The sequence below is a fragment of the Manacus candei genome, unplaced genomic scaffold, assembly GCF_025592945.1.
Source record: "Manacus candei isolate 608988 ecotype Guabito, Panama unplaced genomic scaffold, ASM2559294v1 h1tg000003l, whole genome shotgun sequence".
NCBI classification, from domain to species: domain Eukaryota; kingdom Metazoa; phylum Chordata; class Aves; order Passeriformes; family Pipridae; genus Manacus; species Manacus candei.
The window spans coordinates 16,263,700-16,277,862 of NW_026138051.1; the positions used below are offsets into that span (position 1 = coordinate 16,263,700).

The 14,163-nt window shown below is 37.4% G+C and overlaps 1 protein-coding gene across 1 annotated transcript in view; it reads right to left on the reverse strand.

Moving 5' to 3' along the window:
• Nucleotides 1-14,163, reverse strand: part of LOC127470455 (connector enhancer of kinase suppressor of ras 2-like) — a 169,022-nt gene that overhangs the window by 41,464 nt on the left and 113,395 nt on the right. Inside the window, exons 9-12 of the mRNA XM_051785997.1 lie at nt 8,362-8,508; nt 4,098-4,231; nt 3,307-3,512; nt 511-597 (exon numbers count right to left, since the gene is read on the reverse strand). Coding sequence (XP_051641957.1) covers nt 511-597; nt 3,307-3,512; nt 4,098-4,231; nt 8,362-8,508 — 574 coding nt within the window. The remainder of the gene's footprint in view (nt 1-510; nt 598-3,306; nt 3,513-4,097; nt 4,232-8,361; nt 8,509-14,163) is intronic.

Below are 14,163 nucleotides of genomic sequence, written 5' to 3' on the forward strand. Positions count from 1 at the left end.
TGTTTTCTATCAGAGGAAATAAAGGGAAAAAGGCACTTTGCTATCACCATGGTTCTTGCAAAGTTGATAATTCCCACTGGAATCAGTAGAGATTTATGTGACTAGAACTGCTGGTCTGAACACTGACAGTACAATTGCTGATTCTTGTTCCAGATTTTCATTCACACTAATCAAAATGTGTCTTCAAAGGATGCTATATCTGTAACATCACTTGTTGTTTTCTAGAACTGTGAAGACTTAAAACTGATTACAATCAACATATCTTCTTCCTTAGAGTCTTCTAAGTCTTTTTTTCCTTGATGTTTGTCATTCTTTATATTAGAATTAAATTCCTCTTACTAATATAAACTTTTTAATTTTCAGAAATGGAAACACAAAGGCACAAATACTAAACAGGCTCTTTCATATTCTCGGGGGCACTCAGAAAAACAGATTTGGTTCCTGTGATGCTCTTTATGTTAAAAAAGGAAAAAAATGTCAGAGAACAGCAGAGAAAATAAAAATACTCACCTCTGCTCCCCCTCTTGTACATGTTCTGTTCTTTGGACTCCCCTATCCAGCTGTACTCAGTGGGCATTGAAACAGGCCTTAAATCTCCTGGAAACAAGTCAAGAAAAACAATATAATTTTTAAAGACTAGAAAGAGAAGGCTGTGGAGCCAGTAATGCCAGTAAATTCCAAGCATGGCATGACCCTCCAGAGCAATCCATTCTTGGAGCTGCAGCATCCAGGGTCAGTTAAACCTCACGTGTGCTGGGTTCTCCTCTTCATCACACCAACCTGAGGGGAAGGACTTTGGTGAAATTAGTTGTGAATATAAACAGATTGCAAATTTATTTTTAATAATTTAATAATGTCTTTTATTGCTCGCTCATTAAAAGGGAGTTTTTTTGGAATAAAGAGAGAAGCAGTTTTTAAGTGGATTAATATCCTTTAGGAAAACTAGAAAGGCTGTTAATGTAGATAAAACATCACAGATCTATCAGTGAAACAGAAAAACGTGACCCGGAAAATCACATGGTGAGTAATGAGGGGATCTCATTTCGAGGAACATTAATTTCAACTGGCTTGAAAAGAAAACATGGAGCATAGTTTGGTAACAACAACCACAACAAAGAAGATTCAGCCATTAGGGTTTTAATTAATAGGATTTTAGGGCACTACAGCTGTAAGATCCTAATGGGACTTTGTCATTCCCTAGTGGAGTATGAGGAGAGCACTGATGGCAGCAAATCAGGAGCACCCCAAAACTGCCCAGAAAGCATCAGCATCACAGAGAAACACCCTCCAGACCGTGGGTTAAATTCCTTCTGACTTGTGAAGCCAGGGAAATTTAGTCTGTCATTTTAACACTCAGGCAAATTTTTTTAAATGAGTTTTTAACCGTTTTGTTTCTTGGATAATTATAGAATTTAAATGTGAACAACGTTTTCATTCTCATTATCAGTTTCACCAGGTTTATTACAGTGTCAGGGTATTTCTTGTGGATTATTTGCATGCCGATATAGTTTTTGAGTCACCATTCTTCCAAAATACAGCTTTTTAGTTACTCAAATATTAGGGGGATTTAAGAACAGGTATATATGACAATTATTCCTCTGGATAAACATGATTTTCTGAAAATTGAAGGGGTAACATGTAGACTACTGAGACTTTCCCATATTATACTTTGGTTCATATTTTAAAATCAAATTCCTTCTGGATTTTCAAAGTTCCAGAAAATCAGAGCTGTCCATCACAAACAAAAGCAAACTCTTGTGTATTCCTGGGATCAGGCAGAGCGCCCAACATTTGAAGTCATCATGCAGCAAGAATTCATGAAAGCAAGCCAAATACCTCCATCTGGCTCCAATTTTAATCACAGTTAAGGTTTATCTTTATCTTTCATTCTAATTTTATTATAAATTAATGCCACTTAACAGGGAGATAAAGTCTGAATAGTACTAGCCTTAAGATGGAATCCTACTCTCCAGTGCCATAGCATCAAGTAAATGCCTGAAGAAGTCACTAAAATATCCTGTATATAACAAAGAGTTATTACAATTTCCCAATTCTGAAAAGGTTCTGTGTATATACACATTACCAAGCCCAATTTACAATTGATATTCTGCCATTTTTTACCATAAATCCAGCAAAACACAAAACCAGGAACTGCCTTTGGGATTTGCTTCATTGGACTGCAGCACCAGTTTATTACCTGTGTTCTTCACAGGCACATCTCCCTTTACTACTCTGAGCCTGTGAGAGGTTTTCCCTTTCCTAGATTTCAAAGACAAAAATTTAGGAACTTTTTTTTTTTTAAGAAAATGAGAGAAAGGAAAAAAACCCTTTGTCTCAGAGTAGGTTTCCTATATATATGTAAAAAAAGATAACAGCTGCCTATAGGGAATTCTATGATGATTGCTTTCTCCGAGGTTCAGAAATAATGACATTTTCAAAATCAGATATAATTACAGTTTTTAAAAGACATCTCTTATCTGAACCCTTCAAGCTTTATGAAAATATCTTGCTGCCTTGAAAATGAAGCCACTGAAAATACATGGAGAATAAATACACTGCTGTATTCCAGTAGTATTTTTCTCAAACTCACCAAACACTAAATCAGTTTAAACAGATAAGCAAAACCAAAACTTGTCAATTCACTTTTAAGAGTAGCTTTTATATAGATCCATATACTCATACACAAACATATTGATGGAATTGATATACCTCTATACCTTCCATATTTATATACCTGTACACTGGATATGGATTTACACATACTTGACATTTCAATATAAACCAGAGTTAATGATTGTTTTAATAGTTTTTTATATATATTCAAGCAGTCCCCATTCTAAGATATTGGAAGATGGTTCTAGTACTAATAAATGCACTGCAGGAAACTCCTCCTGCATTTAATGCAGCACTGAATTTTGGAGGGCCTGACAACTTAGAGACACTTTCATACCACGAGTCTTTGCAGGCCCTTCATTGAAGTTTAACAGCCCAGAACATTGCAATGAGAAACATCTCCAAGAGCTGGGGAGGGACAATGAGTAAATCAAGATACTGGCTATCCAAATGATAGGAACTTAATTATCAGTCAACACTGAAGTATGTACTGCAGAATAAATGCATAAAAAACTTACTCCTGATCTTGAGTGTTAGAGTGTAATTATACTGATTATTCCTTCACATGAGCTTTTGTCTGGTATTCAGAGCCAACAGGCCTGACAAAGAAGGACAAATTTGGGGGTGTTGCAGCGCTAACAGCACAGTTTGTGAATTCAGCCAGTCAAAGAGGGGTCAGGAAATGCAGCTCACCATGGGTGGGGGTTTTCTCCCTTCTCCTCACTCCTGCAGCTCTGCTTCTCTCATACTCAGAGCCCCCGGGGTGGCCTTCCCCTTCCAGCAAGGTGTAGTATTTCCCACTGTCGTGCTCCAGAAAATAGTTTGGAGACTCAGAGCCTTTCATCCCAGACTTTCCAAATTTGCTGATGTCATCACAAGACATTATTCCAACTTCATCCCTAAAGAGAGCAAACCAGAAGATGATGGAGGAATTAACCATTTTAGGATAAAGTGCACACATACAACTGTTTCTCCCAAACACTGCAAATAAAACATCCCATAACTGAAATGCTCTATGTGAGAACTTTCATAGAAGTGACATAATTCAAAAAATGTGTATGAATTAAATAATCATTAAGCTCCATTTTAACTGTAAGATAAACATAGGTCTTCAGGAATTTTCTAGTATCTGAAAGGGAACATAAGGAATTGTTATAAATTGAGCAGACAAGAGTTTCTTTTGCAGAAATGCTCGAGAATGAAATACAAGTGGACACAAGAAAGTAAATAAAACTGATTAAAGACTTCTATAAATATTTTGTTTAGGACTAAAACCAGGTTCTACTTGGTTTGTATCTAACTAAGTGAAAATTAAGTCACTCAAAACAATGATATGATGCTTAATGTATTTACAGTCCTTTAATTTTACTAAATATTTAGTTTGATTGTGGGGCTGTTTGGTTTGTTTTGCTTTTATTAGTTGAATAAAGCAAAAATGTAACATTTTATTTTTCAAAACCCAAAATGAATCAGGCCATAAATACCTGGGGCCATAAAGTCCTGACATAGGAGAGAGGATGAAAACATCCTGGAGCGCCGAGTTATCCATCTTTGAGGACATGCCCATCGTGCTCGTGGGTGTTGTAGAGCTGCTTGTTGGGCTGGTTGGAATCACAGGCTGGAAAAAAAACAAGGATAAATTAATGTTTTCTGTGCTACAAGTAACAACAGAGTCAATCTGTAGAGTTTTAGGAATCTCAACCTCTTTTTTTTCAATTAGACATTTCTTGAATTTCCAAAGTTTCCTCTAAAAAGATGTTCGTTGAAACGCTGTTGTACCAGAGACCTCAAGACTAGTTATGAAAGAAACTGATAAAAGACCATTAAATCAATTTAAAAGCCATCTCATGGGAAAATCTGAGACTCAATCAAAATACGATTTTTAACCAAAGCAGAAAATCAATTATATAGGGAGGAAGAACATACTCTGTTAGATGCCATTAATACAAAAATTAATTAAAGAACTCTGGAAAACTTGTACTGAATGAAATTATAATGTTGGTTTCAGTGGGAGACTTATTGTTAACAAGGAAGAACACCTTGATTTTTTAAAGGAAACAGAATTCCTCTTAATTTGGTTTCCACAGCTGTGATCATTGTACCACAGGGATACAAATACAGGTTCTATGGAAACTAGGAAAGAAATATAAATTAACCTAAGCAACAAATGTGAGAATCATAAATACTGAAAGTAATAATAAAGTGTGAGGGTCCTTTCAGATTTTTATTTTTTAAACTTTTACATGACATTAAACATCATTTTTTCATTCAAATGTCCTAGGGAAGCTCAAGGCCATGGTTGACAAGGACTAGAAGGACTATAACCAAATATTCTGTGCAGGATACAAAGGTGGAAAAAATAATATTTTTCAACCAAGGTGCAGCCTGTGTTGATATTCAAGAAACAGAAAATATTTTTATTTACAAAATTGTGCTTTAATAGATACAACCACTTTTCTACGGGTGGAAGGAAAACACAGTGACCTAAAATTTGGGTGAAAGCTGCAAAGACCATTTACAATATTTTTAACTACAAGGCTTTCAATCTTCTACAAATAAATACTGAAATTAGTTTTGTGTAATACTACAACTGTCTAATCTCACCATCAACGGTGAGATAACCAGTAGATTTTTAAAAATCAAACTTTATCACATAATTTACAAAATCTGAAATGAGCTACTTAAACAAAACTTATTCTGAAGCTACTTAGGAAGTTGCAGAGCATGACATGTATTTTCTAACATGTCAGAAGAATTATAGAACTGTCCCCATTGACATAAGCTTTTATACTCATATCTGCCAGATGCTGTGTCTCAAACTGAATCATAAACAGTGTAACGTTCTGGGTCAAGTAGTTGTGACAGGAAGGATTATTCCAATTGGAAACTTTCTGCAAATGAAAAGAAAAAAATCCAAGAAATGTTGTATTTTATTGGAATGCAGTTGCTGGCGTGCTCACTCAAAAACACAGAGAACAATTTGTTGTTGCAGATGAAAGAACCATTTTTTCTTAAGTGGGAAGATAATCACAGAGGTTAAAAATTCAAATAGTCTTCTAACATCACATAATGACAACTAGAGACAAAAGGAGAAAGTGGTGTCACTGATGTGTGTCACTGAAAGATAATGCAGCACAAAACTTTGGCAATTGTTACTGCCCTGCTGTTGGTAATTAAGCATCAAGGGAAACTACACAGCAAAGGAATACTACAACAAGATCAAGAAATACATTTTATAAGGATTCACAGATTCTGTGTCATCAATAATTCATAAATTAACTACGTGGTGTAATTTTAAACATAATTATTGTGGAGGAAATATTAATAACATCTCCAAGTGCCTTAAGCAACAATAGAAAACATGATATCTTTAATTTAAAAATTCCTGCTGTGCATCAACCTAAGGTAGCAAACATTATTCCTGGCCTCTGAATTTCAAGTTCCTAAATCCTGTTTCCTTTCTGCCTTCCCTAGTTATGTATTGCTTTTGGTTTGTTTTGTGCCAGCACTACACCAGAATGGAAACATTTCTCTGCATGTGGATACACAGATAAATGGAGTGCACCACGAAATAACTGCAGAGGAATATCTGTGGATCCATACATGTGACACACCATGAAATATAACATTATCCTTTTATGGGAGAGTCTGACATTCACTGAATTGTTTGCAGTTTTGATCTACTTTCACTGAGATATTTTTCTACAGATTTGCTTCACTGGTGATTGCACATGCTACTTTTGTGTTGGGACAAACCTCCTGTCTGTGCTGAGGGAATTCTGCTTATTCCCCAAAGTCTGTCAACAACCTCCGACAGTGCCTGTTCCCTGAGAGCCAATTTAATCCATCAGTGGTAGAAAACTCCAGAAAAAAAGCAAAAAACAAAAAACCACAAACCTTCCTACCAATTGAACAAATTAAGCTGATCTAGGGGGTCTAAAAAAATGCCAAAGTCGAGCAAAGGCAAGGGCACTCTGAGCCAACAGGAGAGGGAAGTGAGATCACTGCTTCCAGCAGCAACAAGCTGTTGTGTCAGCTGTCCAGGAAGCACAGGCTTTTGAACCATCTTGAAATTTAATCCTGCTAGTTCCAAGTCATTACTGACAATAATAACCAACACCAGATCCAGGTGAGAGCTGTAGGAAACAGGCAAACCCAAAACCTGCGTCCTGAAACGGATCCAGGTCTGAGCACTCCAGCTTGTCTCCATGGCAGGAGGAATAAAAGACCTGAAGATGCTAAAAAAGACCTAAAGTTGGCTTACAGCATCTAATTACAAAATCTACTGTTAAGAAGTAACACTAACAATGCTCTTTTTATTTTCCAAAGTGATTTATATTTTTATTTAAATCCCTCCCCACACTACTGTCTGGTATAGAAGAAATAAATCCCAGTAGGGAGGACACCGAAAACACTCTTTGATCCTCAGGGGTTTTTGCAATCTGGGTGATCAGGAGAGGACACATCACAAAACCAGAACTGTTGGTAATTCCACACGAACAGCTTGGTGCACTTCCACTTTTCTGGCTACCACGCCAAAGGCTGGCATGCTTTGTGAACAATGCTGTGCCATCTTTACAGTACAGACTGTTCTCACAGTGACAAAGCTTCCAGAACTAGTTCTGCTTGGGAATTATGGTTCTTTAATATATGAATATAAAGGGAGGATCTCCATGGAAGCCCTGTGCAAATGCAATTACCACTTTGCTGCCCCTCGAGGCACCATACGAGGTTCCCAAGTAGATACATCCTGATCTTGGCAGAGCAAAGGATGTCACTGCTGCAGTGTTGTGACAGACAAACCCCCCTGGGTGTCACAGGGCCCCATTCCTCTCCCCCAGAGGCAGGCACAGAGAGAGGAGAGGTGGCCCTAAATCCCAGTGTCAGCATTCCTGAGAATTCCTGCAAGGATTACACAAAACTCCTTAAGTGAAGCCACTGTGTAGGATTTAGGCACTTTGAGGAATGAAAGATTTAGGAAGTGCCAGGCAGGGAGGAAATCTGCCTGGATAGGCTTGAGGGGTTTGGTTTTTTCATTAATTGAGAAATCATTTAGAAGCACGTTCATGTATTGTTTATTCCAAACAAAACAGCTCCGAGAAACTTCCACAATATGTAATTGTTACATGGTATTAATGACAACCACAAAGAGTTACTGACTTACTGAAAAACCTTTCCTTTAACACTGACATTTTTAGTTCGGGGTTTCACCCAGTTTCTCCTACATATCGTTGATGCTGCAGGAAAAACCAGCTATGAAGTTCACAATTATCTTTTTTTTTTGGTACCTACAGGTTTTCAAGGAGCACACAGGAAATACCAGAGGTTCTATTAGCACTGCTACCAAAATCTCAGCTTGTTGATGGGTGTGGAACAGAAGCAGAATTCTCCTGAAATTTAATAGATCTGACACACTTGATTATAAAACAAGTAGTTTTGACAGATTAAAATAATGCAAACAGGGAGGCACTGCTGCCTCTGCCAAAGCAGCTGCTGAACCTTGTTCCTCAGAACACCAGCTGTAAATATTCTTTCCTTCTATGAATTCCTGTGGCTCCCAATGCCACCAAAACATGGAGAAAACAACCTTAATGACACACAGGGGGTTGTCACACACACTTATCTCAGCACCCTGTTTCAAAGGAATCTGAGACAGGCTCTTGTTCCTTTCGCTGGAAGGAAAAATTCCAGTGTTTTCTCAGGAATAAAGGATTTACCACGACACCAGAGTTCCAACAGCTGCCTTACCTGCAGTGCGAGAGGCTTCCACCTGACATTCTTCAGAAGGGCAGGAGCAGAGACCAGGGTGTTCTGAGGACGTTTTTTCAAGGTTAAAATCACTCCATTTGGGTCTTCCCACAGTGCATTTACCAGGTTCTTTAACTGCCAGCCAACCTAAGGAAAAATTCCATAACTGAATTTTGAAAACTTTCTGTTTAATCTGAAATGTGAAGAAAGTATGTTAACCAAAAAGGCCTGTTAGAGCCTGTCTTTGCAAACATTAGCAGTTTTTATAAATTCTGTCTGATTCCTCCTGTTGGACTGAAATGATGCTGCTGAAGCTGGGTTTTTATAATTTTTTTAGTTCTGTTTCTCAGCAAAATAAGGCAGAAGTGAACACTGTTTCCCTTTTGATGATCTGTGAGATCACTGAGCATTTTAAATCATAAGATGAGGATTAGAAGTCATGTTACAACAACATATGTAACATGTATGTAACAGCTGTAAGACCCTAAATGGAGATAAATAGTCATTTATAGATTTATCTATACAGCCCCTGGACACAGCTGAGTCACCAACTTACTGTTAAATGCAAACAGAACCATAAAAAAGGACATCACTGGTACTGAAAGGGAAAAAAAAATACTTAGAGACATTTCTTAATCTTCTTGATTACTCAAATATTAATTTACCATGAATTATTTACACATGAAAACAGAAAAAAATATTTTTAGGGTTTTCCTTTTTTTCCCCCCTCCCTTTTCTGTCCCAGACATGGCAGATTTTTACAGTGGTAATAAATGGCCACAGTAAAGAACCTGCCATAAATGTTATGGCCATCACAAGTCCTGGTGTTGAGCAGGAATGGGAATGCAGCATCCACACAGCAGTTTTCCAGACACAACTTTCCTGAGGCCAATTACAGCTGCCTTAAAGTGAAGATTCCAGAACAAAAATCTTTGGAAATCCAAGAGCAGGAACTATACAAATTCATGCCAGTCAGTGCTGTTGTATCTGCTGTGCTTTTTGGCTGTGTTTGACCTCTCAGAGTTCACTGGAACCTCTTTTTTCTTTTTTTTTTGCTAAAATTAACGAGTCAGTCATAAATTTATTCTCCTGACTAAAATATGTATTCCCACTGCTATTAAAAACCAAGAAAATAAAATATTTAGGTGCTCAGAAACAAGTAGTCTACATATATCTCCATGTTATATATATATAGATATAGCTATATATAGGTATAGTTCATAATTAGATAGGTATAGTTTATAATTACTTCCTCTTAATGGAAGATAATATCTGATTACACATAAAGGTGGAGGGAAAATAATACAGACAACCCCGAAGGGATTTTAATTAAAATCCTCTTGTAAGGGCTGAAGAGCAGTTGGGACACAGACTGCAGGGTTCTGACCTGGCCAGAGCCAGGATCCCAACTGGGAACATCCACCCTGGGCAGAACTGCAAGATCTGTCACCATTCTAAGAAGGATTTTAACAGCTTTTTAAAGTTCTATTCTATTTTTGATGCTGCTGTTCTATTGAGAACTTTCTAAAAATGCTCTGGCCACAGGAAACCAGAAAGCAAGCAGTAATTATAGACAGGTAAGAGCCAAACAAATCAAGGCTGTCAGTTTGGATCCCAAACACTCCTCCAGTCTGTGCTGTGTTTTAACAGGACAGAGGCTCTCTATATTTTTTTTCCTTTTACTCAATTCTAGAAATGAAAAGGAACTCCTTTTGATTTTTATAGATTGCTGTAATTTTCAGATTGCTGAAATCTTTACAGTTCCATGAGCTCCTTTTAGAAAAGAGTGATAAATAATTAAGTTAACGATAAATTATTCCAATGAGAACCTTAATGACAAAACCATTAAATCCCAAGATCTATTAGAGAAGAGTCTGCAGTCATTACTACTGGGTGATGATAAAATGCTCTTAGGAATTTGGACATGTTATTATAAATTGTATTACTAAAAATACCTTTGGAAAAAAAGAAGCCATTACAGTGGATTAAAAATCTCAGTTGAAAACCAGTCCTTGAGACAGATTTTGACATTTGCTCTTGAAGAATCAGTCTTTAAAGCAATTACCAACTTCCAGCTATGGTGAGATGGATTCACTAAAAGGGTATTTTGCTCCTTTGAGATTTTTGGCACAAACATTCAGTCAATCAGATGCTACAACATGAGTTAAAATATTTCAGCAATGAAAGTTAAATTAAAATTTGACTAATGAAAAAAAAGCTAATATGATACTTTCTTTTTTATTTTCCTGCCTAAATGAAATCGGATGCTAATTTAGATGCTAAATATGGAATAAACCCAGAAGAATGTCAAAGAACTCACTGAAAATCATCAGACAGGCAGAAGTTTAAAATTTTGCTGGTTTACTCTTAGGATTGCTCTAATCATTCATTTTAATTTGTTTGTACATCCTCAATGTGGAAAGAAGGGTTCTAGGAAAAAAAAAAAACCCTGTGTACTTTTATCTATATTAAAGAATTTGTTAGTTTTCTCATAGAAATAAAGTGGAACTTCAAAAATTATAGTTTCAAAAATATTAATCCCTCCAACAGTAAATTTCTTTACCAGAAAAGTCCAAAATGCTGTGGTAATTTTGTAGAACTAAACCTGATAATTTTCTATACCTACACCTGATAATTTTGTGTTCCTAAACCCGATAATTTTGTAGCTGGGACTGCATAACTATTATGTTCAGAAAAACATAACTCACTTTCATTAACCAACAGTAAAAGAATGTTTCCTAGTTCTCCAGTATCTTCTTTAGATTCTCTCTATAATGACTTTGTTCCTTCTCATTCAGAAGATCTGGATTTGCATGGATGGGATTTGGGATGCATCTTAGCAGCAATAGGGATTTCAGCATTTTCATAAATCCAAACTCTGTTCATGCTGGGCAAGCACCTTTTTTCCTTTTTAGAAATGAAGTCTACCTGGCCAGTGATGACTCACTAAGGATTTGTATGAAAAACAAACTAATGCCAAAAATTCCTGATGTTACAGACACACAAAAAAAAAGCCTGAAGAAAACACAGGCTGGTGCATTTGGGGGTGACTGCAGAGGCATGAAGTGCATGATACACTTATCTACTAAAAGGAACTGAAAAAGCAGCTGAACTGGTGAATGTGGTGATGTTTATCACAGGATTCCAGGGCTCTAAACCGCCCCAGCAGTTCCTCACCTCCACACCAATTCCAAAATACCTTGTGCATATTTGCTAGGGCACAAATTTAGAAGGGAAATTTAGCTCAGGTAGTGGAACCAGGGGTGCAGAGTGGATAGAGGACATCTGTTCCTGCCTCTGCTTGCCCTCAGAATCCCGGGGACAAGGCAGGGATGTGGTTCCTCAGTTCCTTCAGTGCCTTCTCAAACCCTGTGAGGACTCTGAAGAATGCAAAGGTTCACTCAGAGCACTCCCAGGGGGAAGGCAGGTTACACCTTCATTTGTTTGGGAGACTTGTGCCTGTTCTGTTCACTGTATTACCTGCCAGCTTTAATCTTACCTGGGGTGAAGAGAGGCAGAGGGATTTAAACTAACAGGAATTTAAAAGCTCCCTCGTTAGGCATTTGGTCTGGAAATCAATTGTGCAGAATATTTCCTAAATATTTATCTCATATGGTATTGCACAGCACCTGAAAACAAGGAATTCTGCTCTGACTGCAGTAACCCCTTCCATGAACCAGGACAGATGTTTCCCCTCAAGACTCTTCAAACACATAAGCAAAGCCATCTGGATGTTTACTCAAACCTCCAAAATTTGACCTCTTTTCTTGTTTGCATTAAAAAAACCTCAAAACAGCAACTTGCGTACACTCAACTTTTTTGTTAAGGAAGCAGACTTATCATCCTTTCTTATTTTAAGTCTGTAATTCACTTTGTATCTTTAGGGAATTAATCAAGGGAACTGGTTTGATTAACATGGAAATCAGAAATTATTATTAGCCAAAAATGTGCTGGAAGATCATAAGACTTTTCTGTCACTGAAGGGGAAGCTCGTCATTAACACCTGTAGCTGATTCACCCTTATTAATATTCTGTCTGTTCCCAACAATAATTGATGGTGGAAAACCAAATGTTCTCCCATTATCTTACATAGTTATTTTCATTAACTAATGGAGCAACACGGCGAGAATCCAAGCAGCAGCAAGATGTACCAGTGGAAGACTTGCTTTACTAAGCCTTTTTGAAAGGCAGAATCTGGAGAATAAGTAACATGCGGCACTTTGTTTGGAAACAGAAGGACATCTTTTGGGGAAAGAAGCTGTAATTCTCATGACATCTTTTGTCCTTTTTTTTTTTTTCTGTTTGTATTTCACAACACCCAGTGTGCTGAAACACAGATGGTGTGACCTGGCACCGCATTTACAGATTTACCTCCACCTAAAATGAGCTCTCATTAGGACTCAAATTTACAATTCAACCATACACTGAGGGTATTGATTCAACAACTATCTTAACTCCAATAAATTAGTGCTGAAATTATTTCATTGTGATCAGCTCTCGACACACTTAATTTCAAGGATGTAATTTGACAATGAATGGTATAAAAGGGCTGCTGGGTCATGTGTTTAGAATCACAGAATATTCTAGGTTGGGACATGTAAAGGTCATCCAGTCCCATCCCCTCCATGGGCAGGGACACCTTCCACTAGCCCAGGTTGCTCCAAGTCCCATCCAGCCTGGTCTTGGACACTTCCAGGGATGGGGCAGCCACAGCTTCTCTGGGCAACCTGTGCCAGGGCCTCCCCACCCTCACAGCCAAGAATTCCTTCCTTATATATGGTCTGAATCTCCCCCTTTTCAGCATAAAGCCTTTGCATCTTGTCCCACTACAACAGCCCCTTCTAAAAAACCTGTCCCCATCTTTCTTCAAGCACTGAAAGCACAACATCCATCAGTTCAGGGAACAACCTCGTCCAGTGAGAAAATGCAACTGTTTTACTTAAACTGTTCTCTTTAGCTGTTTAAAGAAAACATAAGAAACATGTAACACAACACATTTATTAGAGATATTTCTATGGCTGTTTGCTCTTGCACAGTGTTTTATACCATAGTTATTTCTCTTTCTGGTCTTTATAGTCTCTGTCTGTTAAGAGCAAGTAATTCTGTCTCAGACCTCACTGGTTGGGTTATTCAAACTGAAATCCTTAAATAATTTCTCTTCCTATGAGACAGATGACACATTTGCTCTTTTACCCATTACATTTTTGTAGTGCTCATATCTAACTTAACACCTTTGAGGGCTGTAAATGACCTGCAGATCACACAGTATTTCAGACCAGATATTACTAATGTCAAGACAATGGTATCAAAACTCAGTTTCTCCTGGAAACCTGTTCCTGATTAATTCCAAGTTCATCTTTGCCATTTTCAGTCCCATCAGCTCTCTGGTGCTCAGCTGGTTTGGGATTAATTAATACATTCTGGCTCCTGGACTATTGCCAGTTGCTCCTAAGTAACATCTACCTTTCAACAGGAATTACTAAAAGCATTATTATTGCTCTCTGTTCTATGAAATAACCTTCAAATCCCAACCCCCAGAAAAAAAAAAAAAAGAAAAAAGAAGAAAAAAAGATAGAGAAAAGTCAGTTTTCCCTACTTTACCAAGCACTTTTCTATACAGAAGTATAGAAGATCTTTCTAAAGAAGAAACCATTCTACAGATGGTCAGGTGGCTAAATCAACACTTGTTTGGATCTCCAATGTTTCTGTTGTCTGACAAATTACCAAAAGTGGAACATCAACACAACTAAATTTTCATAAATTTATGCTGAAAAATAATCAAATTTACTATTTCAACCCAGC